At 53.7% G+C, this 19,468-nt stretch overlaps 1 protein-coding gene across 1 annotated transcript in view; it reads left to right on the plus strand.

The window, feature by feature from the left end:
- The window catches only part of LOC140428701 (uncharacterized), a 149,858-nt gene that overhangs the window by 62,969 nt on the left and 67,421 nt on the right, over positions 1 to 19,468 (plus strand). The window contains 2 exon segments of the mRNA XM_072515431.1: positions 9,726 to 9,846; positions 11,135 to 11,240. Of these exon segments, the coding sequence (XP_072371532.1) occupies positions 9,726 to 9,846; positions 11,135 to 11,240 (227 nt within the window).

Consider the following 19,468-nt stretch of genomic DNA (forward strand, 5'->3'; position numbering starts at 1 on the left):
CAAGATGGCGGCCCCCATAAGTTTCACGTGGCGGGCGAGGTGCAAGATGGCGTCCAAGATGGCAGCCCCTGTGGGTCGCACCTGGCGGGCGAGGTGCAGGATGGCGTCCAAGATGGCGTACGTGTCGGCTGAGATTAAAGATGGCGGCGCCCACGGGTCGCACATGGTGGCAGCTGAGGGTGGCCCCGACAGGCCGCAGGCAGTGCTGCTGGGCCTAGAAGACTTAGGGGGGGTTCGGGCCTGGCAGGCTTTGGCGAAGTGGCCCTATTTACCACAGCCTTTACAAGTCGCGTTCCGCGCCGGGCAGCGTTGTCGGGGGTGATTATTCTGGCCGCAGAAGTAGCACTTCGGGCCTTCGGCATTGGAGGACCGGTGCACGGCGCAGGCTTGCATCGCGACCGCGTCGGTTGATGGCTGCGCCCACGTGGGTGCAGCGCGGTCAGTGGTGTAGGCCCCCATGTTCTGGGAGGCCACCTCCAGTGAGTTGGAGAGGTGGACTGTCTCTGGGGGGCCGAGTGTCCCCTCCTCTAATAAACGCTGGCGGATATAGTTCGAGTGCATGTCCACGACATAGGCGTCCCTGATCAGCAGCTCCGCATGCTGGGTAGCGGCAGTCACAGTTTCAACAGAGGATGCGCAAGGCACACAGGAATTCCGCGAGTCATTCCCCATGGCATTGGCGTCTCGTGGCGAGGAGGTGCCTAGCATATACCTGGTTGACGGATTTCACATAATGTCCTTTTAGCAGCGTTATCGCCTCCGCGTACGTGGTTGCGTCCCTGATGAAGTTAAAGACTCCTGGGCTCACCCGTGCGTGGAGGACCTGCTTCTTCTGGAGGTCCGTGAAGTCTTCTTTGAAAGATGTGAGGTAGGCCTCGAAGCAGCTTAGCCAGTGTTCAAAAGTCTCTGTAGCATCAGCTGCCTGTGGGTCCAGTTGCAAGCAATCAGGCTTGAGTGAGGAGTTCATCTTGAGTGAAGAGTTTAGTGCATTAAATTGATACACCATCAATAATAGACGACGAGTGATAAACGTAACTGAGGCTTTAATACACTAAACAGCAAGCCTCCTGCCTCTGGACCCGAACTGGGTCCGGAGGCGGAGACTTGCCACTTTTATACAGAAGCCCTGAGGGGAGGAGCCACAGGCGGAGCCAGCCAGGACAAGCCCAGGCATGTACAATACAGCACTGTGAATATAATACAATAAACACAATAACGTGGTTTACCACAATTTCAATCCCCCATCAGGGTAGAAATACAACAAAAGTAACGTCTTAACTATATAGGAGTCTGTCAGGAGCTTTGTGGGCGTCTAGTTCTCACTGGTTGTCTGCACCCTTATGGGACTTTGTCATTCTTTTTTAAAATAAATTTAGAGTATCCAATTATTTTTTTTTCCAATTAAGGGGCAATTTAGCCTGGCCAATCCACCTGCACATCTTTGGGTTGTGGGGGTGAAACCCACGAAAACACGGGGAGAATGTGCAATCTCCGCACGGACAGTGGGCTGTGGCCGGGTTCAAACCTGGGACCTCAGTGCCGTAGCCACGTGCCGCTCTGGGACTTTGTCATTCATGACCTTAGAGCTCGGTACAGATGCGGGAGTAATGGGTAAAATAGGCGCAAGCCCTAAACCAGGCTCTATGCCAGACACGAAACCTCGCGTGTGTCAGCTGACTCACTCCGCCCGCCACGATCTGGATCTCTTCCTTGCTGGGTGAGATCCAGATCTGGATATTTAAAAGAGCACAATTGCTCATTTAAATACCCGGATGCCAGATTCACCCGGTGCCTGGTACTCAATGGCCGTGCCCGGGAGACCTCACCAGGGCACCGTTTAGTACTGGTCCACCAGAGGCGCTCCAGGTGTAACGGCACCTGGGGGTCTCCCAGGCCATTGGAGACCCCGGGTGGTCAGGGACAAGGCAAGGTGGCATTAAGGCACTCCCCCTGGCACCTGAGCACCTTGGCACTGACAGCTTGGCACCCTGGCAGTGCCACTGTGCCACTGCCAGGTGCCCAGGTGGCACTGCCAGGGTGCCAGGCAGACAGTGACAGGGTGTCGGGGGCCCAGGTTGGCACTGCCAGGGGTAGGGCCCGGAGGGTCTTTGCTAGGTGGAAGGGGAGGGTGGTGAGGGGTGTTCCCGGAATCCTACCCCTGGGGGGGGGGGTCAGAAACACCTTGGGGGACCAGATAGGGGTGGTGAAAGATAAGGGCCGGCAGACAAAATGGCGCCCCGATCTGCGAGGAGCCTTTCGTGATGGTGATCGGAAATCTCCCGATGTGCTGCCTCGGTGGGGAGGAACTCTCTGAGGCCAAAATAAATGGTGAGGTACCGTTGGATAGCGGTATGTCTTCTGGCGCTGCAGCCGCCGAGAAACGACCCGCTAAAATGCAGTTTTCAGCGGACCTAAACTGCAGTCCGCTCAATCACGCCTGTGGTAACTTGAAACCACAAAGTAGGTAGTCAAGTGTGTTATTTAAAGGAAGGAACTTCTTTATATAATTAAATAACGCTCTTTAACAAGAACAGTAACTCAGCAGAACAGTAATAATGGTAATAACTCTGAAAGCAGGAGCAGTAGTAAAACAGCGGTTGTTACTAGTCACCCCCATACAGACATTTGGGGCGGGGTTCCGACTCAACGTCTCGCGGGACTCCGGAGAATCCTGGCGGGGGGCTGGCAAGAAGCCTCTCCCGGCATTCACCGGTCACGTTGCAGTCAAATGAGATTCGCTGCCAATGTTTCTATCATTTTAGGATTTTTCCAGTTTTAGGGCTCCAAGACAGCACCATCATGTTTTCTCAGTGCAGTGGTACTGCTGCCTCCCCCGACCAACCCCCAGGCACGTGTGACTAAAAACCTACATTGTCTCGACTAACCATACACATTGCTAAAGAATATTAACTAGCATTTCAGAAAACTAACATTGGAATCTTTAAAATATAATTGAGGCCACGAAATGATGTGACCTTGATGGAGTGGATAGGATGGATCTACTTACTTAATTTGCAGCGCCAGCGGGTGGCACGTGGCGCAATGGTTAGCACTGGGGCTACGGCGTTGAGGACCCGGGTTCGAATCCCGCCCCTGGGTCCCTGTCCTTGTGGAGTTTGCACATTCTCCCCGTGTCTGCGTGGGTTTCGCCCCCACAACCCAAAGATGTGCAGGGTCGGTGGATTGGCTACTCTAAATTGCCCCTTAATTGGAACAAAATAATTGGGTACTTTAAATTTAAGAGAAAAAATAATTTACCGTGCCAGGGTCCCAGGTTCGATTCCAGTTTGGGTCACTGTCTGTGTGGAGTCTGCACGTTCTCCCCGTGTCTGCGTGGGTTTCCTCCGGGTGCTCCGGCTTCCACCCACAAATCCTGAAAGAAGTGCTTGTTAGATGATTTGGACATTCCGAATTCTCCCCCTGTGTACTCGAACAGGAGTGTGGCGACTTGGGGATTTTCATAGTAACTTCATTGCAGTGTTAATGTAAGCCTACTTGTGACAATAATAAAGGTTATTATTAACAGAGATGCCAGTTACCAGAGGTGAAAAAAGAAAATGCTGGATAAACGCAGCAGGTCTGAAAGCATCTGTGGACAGAAATGCTCAGAAGGGGTGAAATTCTCCGACCCCCCGCCGGGTCGGAGAATAGCCGAGGGCTGGCGTGAATCCAGCCCTCACCGGTTGCTGAAGTCTCCGGCACCTGAGATTCGGTGGGGGCGGGAATCGCGGCGCGCCGGTTGGCGGGCCCCCCCGCTCGATTCTCCGGCCCATATGGGCCAAAGTCCCGCCGCTAAAATGCTTGTCCCGCTGGCGTAAATTGAACCACCTACCTTACTGGCGGAACAAGGCGGTGCGGGCCGGCTCGGAGGTCCTGGGGGGGGGGCACGGGGCGATCTGGCCCCGGGGGGTGCCCCCACGGTGGCCTGGTCCGCGATTGGGGCCCACCGATCCGCGGGCGGGCCTGTGCTGTGGGGGCACTCTTTCCCTTCCACCTCCGCCACGGTCTCCACCATGGCGGAGGCAGAAGAGACTCCCTCCACTGCGCATGCGGGGCACCAAAGGCCTTTTCCGCCAGCTGGCGGGGTGGAAATTCGTCCGGCGCCGACCTAGCCCCTTAAGGTTGGGGCTCGGCCCCCAAAGATGCGGAGCATTCCGCACCTTTGGGGCGGCGCGATGCCCGTCTGATTTGCGCCGTTTTGGGCGCCAGTCGGCGGACATCGCGCTGTTTCCGGAGAATTTCGCCCAAGAACACTCGACACTCAAAATGACACTCTGTAACACAACGCCCCCCTTAGATTTCAAACCCCCATCACGATAGAAATACAGCAAAAATATTTGGCGCGATCTGCCAGCCACGCTGCACTGGAAAAGCATCTCGCTGTGTGGCAGCGTGGCCGGTGAAAGCCGTAATTCAACACAATCTCGCGAGACGTTGCGAGGAGAATCCCGCCCACAATGGGCAGGGTCACGTTTTGGCAAATATGCATGTTAGAGCGAGGCAGTAAGCCTTACTCTCATTTGCAGAATTCCAAGGTACCTGAGGCTTTGGGATTCAATCCCTTCGCCTCGGAGACCTCGGCCGAGCGCCGTTTAGATGGAATGGCACTCATCGGGGTCTCCAAGGGGATCGGAGGCTTCCAGCTGCATGCCCTTTGTGCAGGGTGGTGCCCTGACACTGCTGGTGCCATCCTGGCACTGCCAAGGTTCCCAAGTGGCACTGCCAGCTGGCAGGGGTACTACCGTGGTGCCAGTTTGGCACTGCCAAGGTACCAAGCTGGCATTCTTTGCGTGCACGTGATTGGGCCGGGGTTGCCCACCGTGGGTGCTAGAGGGTGCCGGGGGGGGGGGGGGGTGCTCCCATGTTGCCGGGGGGGGGGGGGGGGGGGGGGTGACCCTCTCATGTTGCGTTCGGGCTGGGGGAAGTCCGGGATTTTTTTTTGTGGGCCTCGGAGATAGGCCATGACGTCCTGATCTCTCGCTACAACGGAGCAAGCGGAGCTCCCCATTGTAAAAAACGGGGCTATCTGCGATCTCGGCCGCGCGTTTCCCATTCAAGCCCCTTATTCAACATGAGTAGCGTCGAATCGCCACCTGTTTCTTGGCACTGCGAGTGCCGGGAGGCACCTGGATGAATGCGCTCACTAAGGGACTTTGTTCCCTTTTGCGAAGGATGGCGCCCAATGTCTTAATGATACAAACGTCTGTCAAGAGCTTTGCTGTTGCAACTTAAGCAATGTCACTGGTGAATCCAGTGTTGGATCTGAGACCACAGGCGAAGAGGTAGATTGAGAATCTAAACATGAGCGTTCCTCTTCCACTACCTCGGCAGAGTCAACCGGCAAACCTGGAAACGCAGGAACCACTCCCTGGTGAACACCACAAGCAGCGTTACCTTCGGCCCTGCTACCTGTAATGATCGCTGACTCTGAAACATTTCCTGACTCCAAGTCATAACGTAAACGAATATTGGTCTTGGTGTCTACGAACAACTCTTCCGTGTTGTAGACTCAAGACTCAACTAACTGGATCACTTTGGTTTAAATCTATTCCCGGTAACCACCTTTGGTTACGACAAAAGTTCCTCATGCAAACCTGATCATCTGGTTTGAGCTGCCTCTCTTTGAGCTGCTGGTCATGTCCCTCCTTCTGCTTCTTTTGTTTCCTGTTCACTTTTTCTCTGAGGTCTTGGTGAAGCAATGAGATTTCGGCCTTCTGCCTAACAACAATTCTGCTGGAGCTGGGCATGTGGTGGTGCAGTGGTTAGCACTGCTGCCTATGGTGCTGCGGACCCAGGTTCGGTCCTGGCTCTGGATCACTGTCCGTGTGGAGTTTGCACATTCTCCCCGTGCTTGCGTGGGTTTCACCCCCACAACCCAAAGATGTGCAGGTTAGGTGGATTGGCCACGCTAAATTACCCCTTAATTGGAGAAAAAATAATTGGGTAATCTAAATTTATTTAAAAAAACAATTCTGCTGGAGAAAGCCCGGTTGTGGATTGTGGCATGATGCGGTACTGGAATAAAAGTCTTGTGTGCTTTGTGAGCCTTGGTGAGGCCATACCTGGAGTATTGTGTGCAGTTGTGGTCTCCTTTTCTGAGGAAGGATGTTCTTGTTATCGAGAGAGTGGAGCGAAGGTTTACCAGACTGATTCCTGGGATGACGGGACTGTCATATGAGGAGAGATTGACTAGGTCAGGATTGTTCTCGGTGGAGTTCAGAAGAATGAGGGGGGATCTCATAGAGAATTATAAAATTCTAACAGGACTAGACAGGGTAGATGCAGGGAAGATGTTCCCGATGGTGGGTGTGTCCAGAACCGGGGGCGAAATTCTCCGACCCCCCGCCGGGTTGGAGAATCGCCGGGGGCTGGCGTGAATCCCGCCCCCGCTGGTTGACGAAGTCTCCGGCACCGGAGATTCGGCGGGGGCGGGAATCGCGCCGCGCCAGTTGGTGGGTCCCCCCCACTCGATTCTCCGGCCTGGATGGGCCGAAATCCCGCCGCTAAAATGCCTGTCCCGCCGGCGTAAATTAAATCACGTACCTTATCGGCGGGACAAGGCGGCGCGGGCGGGCTCCGGGGTCCTGGGGGGGGGGGCGCGGGGTGATCTGGCCCCGGGGGGTGCCCCCACGGTGGCCTGGCCTGCGATCGGGACCCACCGATCCGCGGGCGGGCCTGTGCCGTGGGGGCACTCTTTCCCTTCCGCCTTCGCCACGGTCTCCACCATGGCGGAGGCGGAAGAGACTCCCTCCACTGTGCATGCGCGGGAATGCTGTCAGCGGCCGCTGACGCTACCGCGCATGCAGCGCCCGGAGATGTCATTTCCGCGCCAGCTGGCGGGGCACCAAAGGCCTTTTCTGCCAGCTGGCGGGGCGGAAATCTGTCCGGCGCCGACCTAGCCCCTCAATGTTGGGGCTCGGCCCCCAAAGATGCGGAGTATTCCGCACCTTTGGGGCGCGCGATGCCCGTCTGATATGCGCCGTTTTGGGCGTCAGTCGGCGGACATCGCGCCGTTTCCGGAGAATTTCGCCCCAGGGGTCACAGTCTGAGGATTCAGGGTAAACCATTTCAGACAGAGATAAGGAGTCATTTCTTCACACAAAGAGTGGTGAGCCTGTGGAATTCATCACCACAGGAAGTAGTTGATGCTAAAATATTGAATATATTCAAGAGGCAGCTGGATATAGCACTTGGGGAGAATGGGATCAAAGGCTATGGGGAGAAAGCAGGATTAGGCTATTGAGTTGGATGATCAGCCATGATCGTGATGAATGGCGGAGCAGGCTCGAAGGGCCAAAAGGCCCCCTCCTGCTCCTATCTTCTATGTATCTATGTATCTATGTGAGTATCACCTGCCACCCTCTTCAATCCCTCCTTCAGAGTTTGAACAGTTCACTCTACCAAACCATTTGAAGCTGAATGAAACGGCACATCCCATTCTTTTGCATGAATTCTTGAAATAATTCACTAGTAACCTCAGTGTTGTTATCCAACAGAAGCTAATCTGGTAGACCATGAGTTGAAAACATTTGGCGTAGCTTCTCAATTGTCACAGAAGCTGTAATATACTCATGATGTATGCTTCCAATCATTTCGACTGCGCATCTACGACAACCAAAAACATGTGATTCACGAACGGTTCCACAAAGACCACATGCAGTCTGGACCACGGCCTGTCAGGCCAATCCCAAGAATGAAGTGTTGCTGGTGACTCCACCCTCTGGTTCCTCTGACATGCTGAATAGGATTTCACCTTATTCTCCAAGTTCAGATTGCTGAGGTGATCCTCCTCAGTCTTCCCCGTAAATAAGATGTCATCCAAGTAGACGGCCATCTGCCTTGTAACAGGTTGTCCATCATCCTCTGAAAAATCTGCAGAGTGGTGGATTCACCAAAAACCAAATGATTATACTTAAACAACCCTTTATGTGTGTTGATGGTTTTGTACTGCTTCAAATCTTCTTCTAGCAAGAGTTGTTGATCTCATATCCAGTTTTGAAAACATGTTGCCTCCTGCAAGAGTTGAAAATCCCACCTCGGAAATGGATGAGCATCTTGAGAATCAAGGAGATAGAGGCCTGTGTGAGGGGCAACGAACCCTGGGATAAGGAATCATTAAAAATATCCAAAATTAAGGGCTCAAACTGCTCCGAGAACATCTGATAAAATTCAATGGGAAAGCCATCCCGACAGGGGCCTTGCCAAACTGGATCAGCCCAATGCATTTTATAGTTTCCTCTGGACCCAACAGGGATTACAACTCATCGCTCCTCTCCATCTCCTCCCTTTGTCACCTTTTGCAATGCGGGCCGACTTCTGAACCCGTGGCCCATTTCTCCAGGCATCCCCCCCTCCTCGTAGCGTTCACCCACCCTCCGGCCGTGGACATGTCTCCAGAGCTGTGTCCCATCCTTGGGTGTTTGGATATTGGGTGCTGCGTGTGCGGTACTGGGATGGATAAACTGCCCAAAACGTCAGTCATGACCGATTCCTCTGTTCGCGGCTCCAATCTATAAAGACCCTGATACAATGGTTCAAAACTTGAGATGGGGCCGAAACCAGGCTACCGCCCGTGTTGCATACCTGCCGATTTCCCTGGAAGCTGTTTGCCACCTGAGCTGGTGGCTTTCTCCCCGTATTCATAAAATATGTCCCTCTGTTGTTAATAGCACGAATTGTGTCAGCAGCTTTTTCCTACTTGCCAACAACTCTGAGATAGGGGCAAGTGAGTACTGCTGGTCCACCTCAAGAATGGAGTCCACCAGACTCTGCTGCTCCACCCTCGCTGTCTTCACCATGTGCACTTCATAGGACTACCTTATGGGCTTCCATGCCATGCAGAACACCATTGCTCCAGAGGGTAACTCTTGCCTCAATGGCACACCAGCACCAGTCTGGGCCCTCTCTTGACGATTGTGGGAGAGCTTTTCCTGAGGAGACAGACAGAGGGCATCATTAGCCACATGCGCAGTTCACAGTGGTGGGAGGGGTGTGTGAAGGAGGGGTTGGGGGGCTGAAGGGAGGAGGGGGTGGAGGAAGGGTTGGGGGAGTTGAAGGGGGAGGGGTGGTAGGGTCTCGGGGGGGGGGGGGGTAAACGTTAGTGTCTACTCACTCGTGCTGCCAATGTTGTTTATTGACCATTATCCGGCACTGGAGGTCAGTCCTCCTGGTCACACTCCCCGAGCTCACTGTCACCGCCACCTTGTCCCTGGCAGCCCTGTGGCTGACCCTCCTGGACTCTTGGGTGAAGAGGACATCCCTCCTGGCTTCCACAGCATTTAGCAGACTCCCCAGGTCAGCGTCTCCGAATCGTGGGGCTGGTCTCCTTGTGTGAGCTAACTGGGGTTGGCTGAGCAAGTGCAGCTTAAGTGCTGCTCGACCTTGTTAGTGAGGGCGCTGGTGAGCCGGGTCCCAGCGAATCAGCTGGCCAGCCTTCATTTGCGGCGAGAAGCCCATGAGGCCTCATTAAGTGGACCAATTAATGTTGAATAGCGTTGCCGGCCTCACTGGGCAGAGCGCCGGGACGTTTATTGCAATTCCCACTCGCTACCACACTTAGAAATCTTTCCGGAGAATCCCACCCACAGAATGAATTTATTTCACAACCCAATTTGCTGGTCAATGTTACTACAAATCTTGGTTGTTGCTGTTATTAGTTGTTACCCTTTGGAGTTTCTGATCTGAAATGTTTCCGCCAATAAATAATGTTTCCTTTTTCTTCACAGAGCAACTGGAACTCAGGATAGAACCCTGAACCTGGATACTGTCAATCAACTTGTCACGCAGAGGATGAGACAATCTCAGGAGCACCAGACTGCCATAATGAACATTGTAAAGAAGAGTTTAGTGCGTTAATTACAGCAACACAGTGTTATGTGACTGCAATGTATACCATCTAGAAGATTTTCGCCATCACATCTTCAAACACTGCAGGGGGGATTTTCTGCGGGCCCCCACGACATGTTTCTCGGTGGCGAGAGATGGCCTTCCGTTGGCCAGTGATGGGATCTCCAGGTCCCACGGCCGTCAATGGGATTTCCCATTGAATCCACCTCCTGCCACTGAAAAACCTGCAGTGGGGGGTTGCCGCCGGCAAGAACAGCTGGAAAACCCTCCTCTACCCTTCAAACCCAAAACCTCCAACACTGAGAAGAAGAATGGCAGCAAGCGCATGGGAACGCCATCATTTCCAAATTCACCTCCACTTCGCGTAACATCCTGACTTAACATAAGAACATAAGAACTAGGAGCAGGAGTAGGCCATCTGGCCCCTCGAGCCTGCTCCACCATTCAATGAGATAATGGCTTATCTTTTGTGGACTCAGCTCCACTTTCCGGCCCGAACACCATAACCCTTAATCCCTTTATTCTTCAAAAAACTATCTACCTTTATCTTAAAAACATTTAACGAAGGAGCCTCAACTGCTTCACCGGGCAGGGAATTCCATAGATTCACAACCCTTTGGGTGAAGAAGTTCCTCCTGAGCTCAGTCCTAAATCTACCTCTCCTTATTTTGAGGCTATGCCCCCTATTCTGCTTTCTCCCGCCAGTGGAAACAACCTGCCCGCATCTATCCTATCTATTCCCTTCATAATCTATTATGTTTCCATAAGATCCCCCCGCATTCTTCTAAATTCCAACGAGTACAGTCCCAGTCTACTCAACCTCGCCTCGTAATCCAACCCCCTCAACTCTGGGATTAACCTAGTGAATCTCCTCTGCACACCCTCCAGCGCCAGTATGTCCTTTCTCAGGTAAGGAGACCAAAACTGAGCACAATACTCCAGGTGTGGCCTCATTAACACCTTATACAATTGCAGCATATCCTCCATAGTCTTAAACTCCATCCCTCTAGCAATGAAGGCCAAAACTCCATTTGCCTTCATCTGATTTGGAATATATTGCTGTTCCTGAATAATTACTTGGTCAATATTATGTATTTTCCTACCTGACAGCATTTTAATAGTGGCTTCACAGAGAGGAGCCTCAGCATCACCTTCGCAAGGACAATTGAGGACGGGCAATAAATGCTGGTCTTGCCAATGACATTGGTACATTTTTTTAAAATACTTAAAATGCATCTCCTTCCATAATCTAACAGCAAAATTACTTACTTTTTTCTTTTTCTGTCAGGTGGCTTTGTGGGGGGAGAAAGGACTTGAGTGTTTCACTGATGTGTTTGTAGATGGCTCCTTTCCCAGCTTTAACAAGCCTGCAGCCCAATTTAATTTGTCCCAATGTACTCTTTGCCGCTCATTTCAGACCCGTAGTTTTGTTCGCTTCCATTGCTCATCCTTTCCTCAGCTACCTCCAGCACATTGGAAGGGATTCAGTCTCTGCCTCAAGCTCGCGGAGGTTTAATTTCAAGATCGCAATGACCTCATGCTGTCCTCTAGTCCCTCCCCTCTTCCCAAAATAAGAAATAACTGGAAAGTGGAACCTGTGGACGAGGAAGGAGGGGGACCTTCTCTGGACCAACTCCACATCCTCCTGTCCTTAGTTAAGCTTTGTTCAATTTAACGTTTCGCACAGATTTCTCTTCACCAAGGCCAGAATTCACAAGTTTCTTTCCAATACAAGCATCAAATGTGACCGGTGTTCCATTGCCCCTGACCATACCCACCTGTTCTGGTCGTGCTCGAAGCTGGCTGGGTTTTGGACATCCTTCTTTGACACTCTTTCCAAAGTCTTAGCTATTAATTTGCCGCCTTGACCTTTGATAACCACGGGCGGGATGCTCCGATCCTGGGGCGAAGCGTTGACGCCGTCGTAAACGCCGGAGCGTTTTACGATGGCGTCATCTGGCCCCGAGGAGCAGACGTACTGCGCTGCACAGGGGTCCAGCATGGCACTGGAGAGCCTCACGCTGCTCCAGCTGCCGATACGGGCGTCAGCACGGGCGGCGCAGGTCCACTCATGCGCGCCACGGCCGGTGCAAGTTCGCGCATGTGCGCCACGGCCGGCGCGAGTTCGCGCATGCGCGTGGGTTGCCGTCTCCACGCCGGTCCCGACGCAACATGGCGGAGACCTACAGGGGCCCAGCGCGGAGGAACATAGGCCCCCACCGGGATAAGCTCGCCCGCCGATCGGTCGGTCCCGATCGCGGGCCAAGCCACCGTGGAGGCCCCCCCTCCCCCTCCACTAGGCCGCCCCCCGCAGTATGAACGCCAAAGTCCCGCCGGGTAGGATCACACGACAATGACGCTGGCGGGACTCAGCCGAACTCGGCGAGCACTCAGCCCATTGCGTGGGGTGAATCGCCGGGGGGGGGCAGCATTGAGTGGCCCCTGACCAGCGCTGCGCTGACCGCGCCGGTGCCATTGGCGGCGGTTCTCCGGTCGGCGGTGAATCAGCGGACCGGCGTTGGAGCGGCGTCGTGGGATTCGTGCCCCACCCCCCTCGGCGATTCTCCGACCCGACGGGGCGTCGGACAATCCCGCCCCATATTTGGCAACCTACCCAAACTGGCCAGTCGCACTAAGATTAAGGCAGTCGTCATTACATTTGCTTTGTTAATAGCCCTCAGGCAAATTCTATTAACTTGGAGGTCCCCCAAACCACCCACTGTTTCATCCTGGTTCAATTCTCCGTTCCTTCACGGCAGCGGGATTCTCCGTCCGTTCACGGCAGTGGGATTCTCCGTCCGTTCACAGCAGCGGGATTCTCCGTCCGTTCACGGCAGTGGGATTCTCCGTCCGTTCACGGCAACGGGATTCTCCGTCCGTTCACGGCAGTGGGATTCTCCGTCCGTTCACGGCAGTGGGATTCTCCGTCCGTTCACGGCAGCGGGATTCTCCGTCCGTTCACGGCAGCGGGATTCTCCGTCCGTTCACGGCAGCGGGATTCTCCGTCCGTTCACGGCAGCGGGATTCTCCGTCCGTTCATGGCAGCGGGATTCTCCGTCCGTTCACGGCAGTGGGATTCTCCGTCCGTTCACGGCAGCGGGATTCTCCGTCCGTTCACGGCAGCAGGATTCTCCGTCCGTTCACGGCAGCGGGATTCTCCGTCCGTTCACGGCAGCGGGATTCTCCATCCGTTCACGGCCCGCTCACGACAACGGAATTCTCCGCCCGCTCACGGCAATGGAATTCTCCATCCGTTCATGGCAGTGGGATTCTCCGTCCGTTCACGGCCCGCTCACGGCAACGGAATTCTCCGCCCGCTCACGGCAATGGAATTCTCCGTCCGTTCACGGCAGTGGGATTCTCCGTCCGTTCACGGCCCGCTCACGGCAACGGAATTCTCCGCCCGCTCACGGCAATGGAATTCTCCGTCCGTTCGCGGCAGCGGGATTCTCCGTCCGTTCACGGCAGCGGGATTCTCCGTCCGTTCACGGCAGCGGGATTCTCCGTCCGTTCACGGCAGCGGGATTCTCCGTCCGTTCACGGCAGCGGGATTCTCCGTCCGTTCACGGCAGCGGGATACTCCGCCCGTTCACGGCAGTGCGATTCTCCCCCCGTTCACGGCAGCGGGATTCTCCGTCCATTCCCGGTAGCGGGATTCTCCGTCCGTTCACGGCAGCGGGATTCTCCGTCCGTTCACGGCAGCGGGATTCTCCGTCCGTTCACGGCAGCGTGATTCTCCGTCCGTTCACGGCAGCGGGATTCTCCGTCCGTTCACGGCAGCGGGATTCTCCGTCCATTCACGGCCCGCTCACGACAACGGAATTCTCCGCCCGCTCACGGCAATGGAATTCTCCGTCCGTTCACGGCAGTGGGATTCTCCGTCCGTTCACGGCCCGCTCACGGCAACGGAATTCTCCGCCTGCTCACGGCAATGGAATTCTCCGTCCGTTCACGGCAGTGAGATTCTCCGTCCGTTCACGGCCCGCTCACGGCAACGGAATTCTCCGCCCGCTCACGGCAATGGAATTCTCCGTCCGTTCACGGCAGTGGGATTCTCCGTCCGTTCACGGCCCGCTCACGGCAACGGAATTCCCCGCCCGCTCACGGCAATGGAATTCTCCGTCCATTCGCGGCAGTGGGATTCTCCGTCCGTTCACGGCAGCGGGATTCTCCGTCCGTTCACGGCAGCGGGATTCTCCGTCCGTTCACGGTAGCGGGATTCTCCGTCCGTTCACGGCAGCGGGATTCTCCGTCCATTCCCGGTAGCGGGATTCTCCGTCCGTTCACGGCAGCGGGATTCTCCGTCCATTCCCAGTAGCGGGATTCTCCATCCGTTCATGGCAGCGGGATTCTCCGTCCGTTCACGGCAGCGGGATACTCCGCCCGTTCACGGCAGTGGGATTCTCCCCCCTTTCACGGCAGCGGGATTCTCCGCCCGTTCACGGCAGCGGGATACTCCGCCCATTCACGGCAGTGCGATTCTCCCCCCGTTCACGGCAGCGGGATTCTCCCCCCGTTCACGGCAGCGGGATACTCCGCCCGTTCACGGCAGTGCGATTCTCCCCCCGTTCACGGCAACGGGATTCTCCCCCCGTTCACGGCAGCGGGATACTCCGCCCGTTCACGGCAGCGGGATACTCTGCCCGTTCACGGCAGTGGGATTCTCCCCCCTTTCACGGCAGCGGGATTCTCCGCCCGTTCACGGCAGCGGGATACTCCGCCCATTCACGGCAGTGCGATTCTCCCCCCGTTCACGGCAGCGGGATTCTCCGCCCGTTCACGGCAGTGCGATTCTCCCCCCGTTCACGGCAACGGGATTCTCCGCCCGCTCACGGCGGCGGGATTCTCCCCCCGTTCACGGCAGCGGGATTCTCCGGTTCTGCTGCAGTGAATGGTACATTTGGCTGAGGGGCAAAGCCTCCGTCCTAACTGGCAGTGGTAGCGGGGCAAACACGCAACGTAGAACCGGCCTATGTCTTTTCTTCATTTGGAGAAGATTTAATATACCATAAGAGAATCCACTGCAAAATGTTTCTTTAAACAGTTCACCACTGGGTGGCATGGTGGCACAGTGGTTAGCACTGCTGCCTCACAGCACCAGGGGCCTGGGTTCAATTCCGGCCTCGGGTCACAGTCTGTGCGGAGTCTGCACGTTCTCCCCGTGTCTGCGTGGGTTTCCTCCGGGTGCTCCGGTTTCCCCCCACAGCCCAAAGATGTGCAGGTGAGGTGGATTGGCCATGATTAATTGCCCATAGTGTCCAAAGGTTAGGTGGGGTTACAGGGACAGGGTAAGGGAGTGAGCCTAATAAGGCTGCTCTTTCACAGGGGCAGTGCAGGCTCGATGGGCCGAATGACCTCCTTCTACACTGGAGGGACTCTATGATTCTATGATAATGCCGATTGTTTATTCAAATTGTGTGTTTTTTTTGCAGAGGGTATGTTTACTGCGGTAGGGGGGCGGGGGGGGGGGGGGGGGGAGGGGGGGGGGGGAGGGGAGCGGTATCAATGTATTGTGCTTTATTTTTCTGTCACTTATCTCTTGTTGAAAACCAATAAAACAAATTTTAAAAAAAGATTGTCCGTATCAAAATTATAGTGCTGAAGATAATCAATATCTGGAGTATTTCTCACCAACTTATTAACAGATGCGCAGTTGACTAAGCTGCAACTGTCTTTGCTGATTCGGTGGGGGGGGGGGGGGTTGTGGGGGGAGGCATTCACCGTGGGCGGAAAGGGAGACCTCGGCGACAAAATCCCGCGAGACTGCGGGAACGAGAATATCATCGGCGAGATCCCATTCTTGGATTTACTCCACCCCTCGAAGGTGATGCAACGGGGTTCCCGGTCAGTGTATTTAAATGGCTTCCCCGCCAGAAGATAGGGAATTCCCAGGTAGGGATTCCCCCATCACGTCAGCGAGGGTTAGAATAACTTCTGCAAAACTTGCAGCTGTTGAGGGGGCACTCGCCAGGATGTAAAGGTCAGTGTAAGGTGTAGGGAGAGACATGATTGGGCAGTATCCTGGCACTGGTGCTGGCACCGTGGCAGTGCTAGGGCATTTTAAAAGTTATGGCCTCAGCACGGATCCCAGTGGCATTCCACTAGTTACAGGTTGCCATCCTGGAAATTACCCTTTTATCTCAACTCTCTGTCTTCCATCAGTTAACAAATCCTCTATCTATGCTAATATACCACCCCCAACACCATGGACTCTTATCTTTTTAAATATTGTTTTGAAATTTCTACCTTTTGCATTATATGTTCCCCCATGTGCCCAACAACAGGGGCTCCTGCATTTTACCTCCAGAAGCACAGGATGTGGGACCCAATTATTATATTGGCCGACTTCCCATTGTTTGCAACAGGTTCACAGCCAACCCAATGGGAGAAACCCCACTCCAATCTGTTTCTGCCCACTTTTCACATTCTGCTGGACACCTGAGACTATTATGTTCCAGCAGATGTCAATTGCAATGCAAACCAATTCCCAAAGAGAACATTGGCCAACTTATCACAACCTATTTTGCTGCATTCTGACAACGAGAAAGAAAGTCCACGAAATTCAGAAGTCATAAATTTGGAATTGTAACCATTGAACTAAAACATTTATTAACACAAACAAACTTAAGCGTAAAAGACTGAGAACATCCCTCAAAAGATTCTCACTTGGTTAGAGGTAAACACCCTCGAGGCAACACTCCCTTGTAAATGTTTAACTACAAAATACCAGGAATATTACCACAAGGCCAACTCACCGGTGCTGTAGGAAAGTTATATCACAAGACGTCTCAAAAACCTTCCACTCTGCTGTGGAAATCTAAAAAACGTCAGACACAAACTACTTTTTGCAAACTACTTTAAGACTTTTCTGGCTTAACTGGGTGGCTGCACCTTTTACTTATTTATGATCTTTTACAAGTTATAAAGCCTTTACTCACCATCGGAATTTAACCGTTGACAATCTAACCCCCTACATATCTCCTAATGCAAATTTCTATAATTTCCACCTCCAAATTATACTTCCACATCATACTGCCCTTGTAAACTCCACATCAAACTGCCCTCGTAAACTCCACATCATACTGCCCTAGTAACTTGATTGCAATCTTCATTGGCGATGGTTAGTTCAGTTGGCTATGCATCTTTGTGAGTGGTTCAAAATATTGTCAACAGTGTGTTCAAGCCCATTTTGGCTGTGGTGGACAGTAGTTTGACAACCCTAGAATAATTGAGCATGTTACCTCTAGATGAAGAAGGTTTTTACATATCGGCTAAACATCCAGCAGGATACATGCCTCTGAATGGAGTGACCACTGGCTCTAAAGTAGTGTCCCGACTTCTGAGTCAGAGACTTCTAATCCCACAATGGCCACCAGTAATGAGTGGAGACCAGAGCGCTAACTCTGAGCTATGGGTACTCACAGCTGATGGATACGAGTGATACGTCCTCTATCAAAGGTGAATAGGGGCATTTTCGGCCTGTTTGCAGCCCATTTAAGGAGCAGGTAGTGCAAAGTGAAAAACTTTGAGGACGGCAACAAGAAACTACCTCAGCTACTCTTCTGTAGTAGGTGACACAAAAATATCACCCATGTGTGAGATTTGGATCAGGACATGCCTAATGGTAGAACACAATGGGGAGACAGAATACAGGTAACTGTTTGAGTTCAATATCAAATATCCCAAATACTGGAAATGTGAAATACAAACAGAACATCTTGGAAATGCTCAAAGGGTCCGGCAATACCTTTAGGAAAGAAAAACAAAGTTAACATTTCAGGTCGATGTTCTTTTATTTCGGGCTGAATGATCCGAGGATTGGCAATCACCATTGGATTCCCTCTCTGCTCCTGATTTTCTCTGCTGGAGCTTTGCCTTTCTGGATGGGACTTCTGATCCCAGATTCTCCAGAAATCTGGGGCGGGATTCACCCCTACCCGGCGGGACGGAGTGGCGTGAACCACTCCGGTGTCGGGCCGCCCCAAAGGTGCGGAATCCTCCGCACCTTCGGGGGCTAGACCCGCCCCGGAGTGGTTGGCGCCCCACCGGCCGGCGGGAAAGGGGCTTGGCGCCATGCCAACCGGTGCCAAAGGGCCTCCACCAGCCGGCGCAAGTCGGCGCATGCGCGGGAGCGCCAGCGCGTGCTGGCGTCATACCCACGCATACGCAGAGGGATTTGCTTCCACACCGGGAATGGCGGAGGACCACGGCCTCCGGTGCGGAAGGGTAGAGTGCCCCCATGGCACAGGCCTGCCCGCGGATCAGTGGGCCCCGATCGCGGGCCAGGCCACCATGGGGGCACCTCCCAGGGCCAGATCCCCCCCCCAAGAACCCCGGAGCCCGCCCGTGCCGCCAGGTCCTGCCGGTAAGGGACATACTCCAATTTACGGCGGCAGGACCGGCAACAGGCAGGCGGGACTTCGGCCCATCACGGGCCGGAGAATACGGGCAGCCCCGGCGGCCATTGAGTCGCGGCGGGCGGCGCGACTCACGCCAGGCCGGTTTTTTGGGGCTGGGAGAATTAGGAGGATGGCGGGGGCGGGATTCACGCCGATCCCTGGCGATTCTCCCACCCAGCGGGGGGGGTCAGAGAATCCCGCCCATGCAGTCCACCTGAGATGGAGCTGTTTCTTCATAGCACTGAATCATCAGGGAAAGACAAGCCATGCCCCTTTTTTGGCACCATACATGGTGATTAAAGAGCTTAAAAACTACAAAGAGAATTTAATTGGATGAGATGGTGGGTGGCAGGTTGGCGGGGTAGTGATATTGTCGCTGGGCCAGTAATCCAGATACCCAGATTTATGCTCTGGTGACCCAGCATTGAATCCCACCAGGGCAGATGGTGAAATTTGAATTCAATAAAAATCTGGAATTAAAAGTCTAATGATCATGAAACCATTGCTGATTGTCGTGAAAACCCATCTGATTCACTAATGTCCTTCAGGGAAGGAAATCTACCTTCCTTACCTGGTCTGGCCTACATGTGCCACCAGACCCACAGCAATGTGGTTGGCTCTTAAATGATCTCAAGGATGGGCAATAAATGCTGCCCGGCCACATCCCATGAACAAATAAAAAAAAGGTAGGTAGACTGGTAAGTGAGGTTTTTGGGTAGACGTTAGGTAAAATGGAATGGTGGCAGGTGGGTAGGGTAGTTGGTGAGTGAATGGGTAGTTGGGTCAGGTCGGGTGGCATTATAAGGGTCAGGGGGAGTGGCTAGTGAGGTTGTGTTGGTGGCATCAGGGGGCAGTTGGGTGGCGTGGGAGATAGGTCCGATTTGGGGGGTTTCTTTGTGGGGCGGGTTTGGGCAGGTTATTGGAGAGTTTGGGATAGTCGGGTGGTTGTGGTGGGAGGAGGAAGAGTCAGAGCGTTGAGGGGGGAACTGGTGGGGGTGGGGGGTCAGTGTGAGTGAATGGGAGGTCACTTCTATAGTTTCCCATGAGTTAAACTAGGATTTTTCCTGTCTATCATTTCCTTGCTAATTATCCAGGTAAGTAAGTCGAAATCCTTCCAAAGTCTCCAACTCTAACTCGGAGTTGGAGACTTTTTATGAGGACCCCAGTGGAATTATATCGCAAGTTCAAACTTCCTGGGAAATTCCCACGGAGTCATTGCGTTG

This window comes from Scyliorhinus torazame, chromosome 8 (assembly GCF_047496885.1).
Source record: "Scyliorhinus torazame isolate Kashiwa2021f chromosome 8, sScyTor2.1, whole genome shotgun sequence".
Taxonomy (NCBI): domain Eukaryota; kingdom Metazoa; phylum Chordata; class Chondrichthyes; order Carcharhiniformes; family Scyliorhinidae; genus Scyliorhinus; species Scyliorhinus torazame.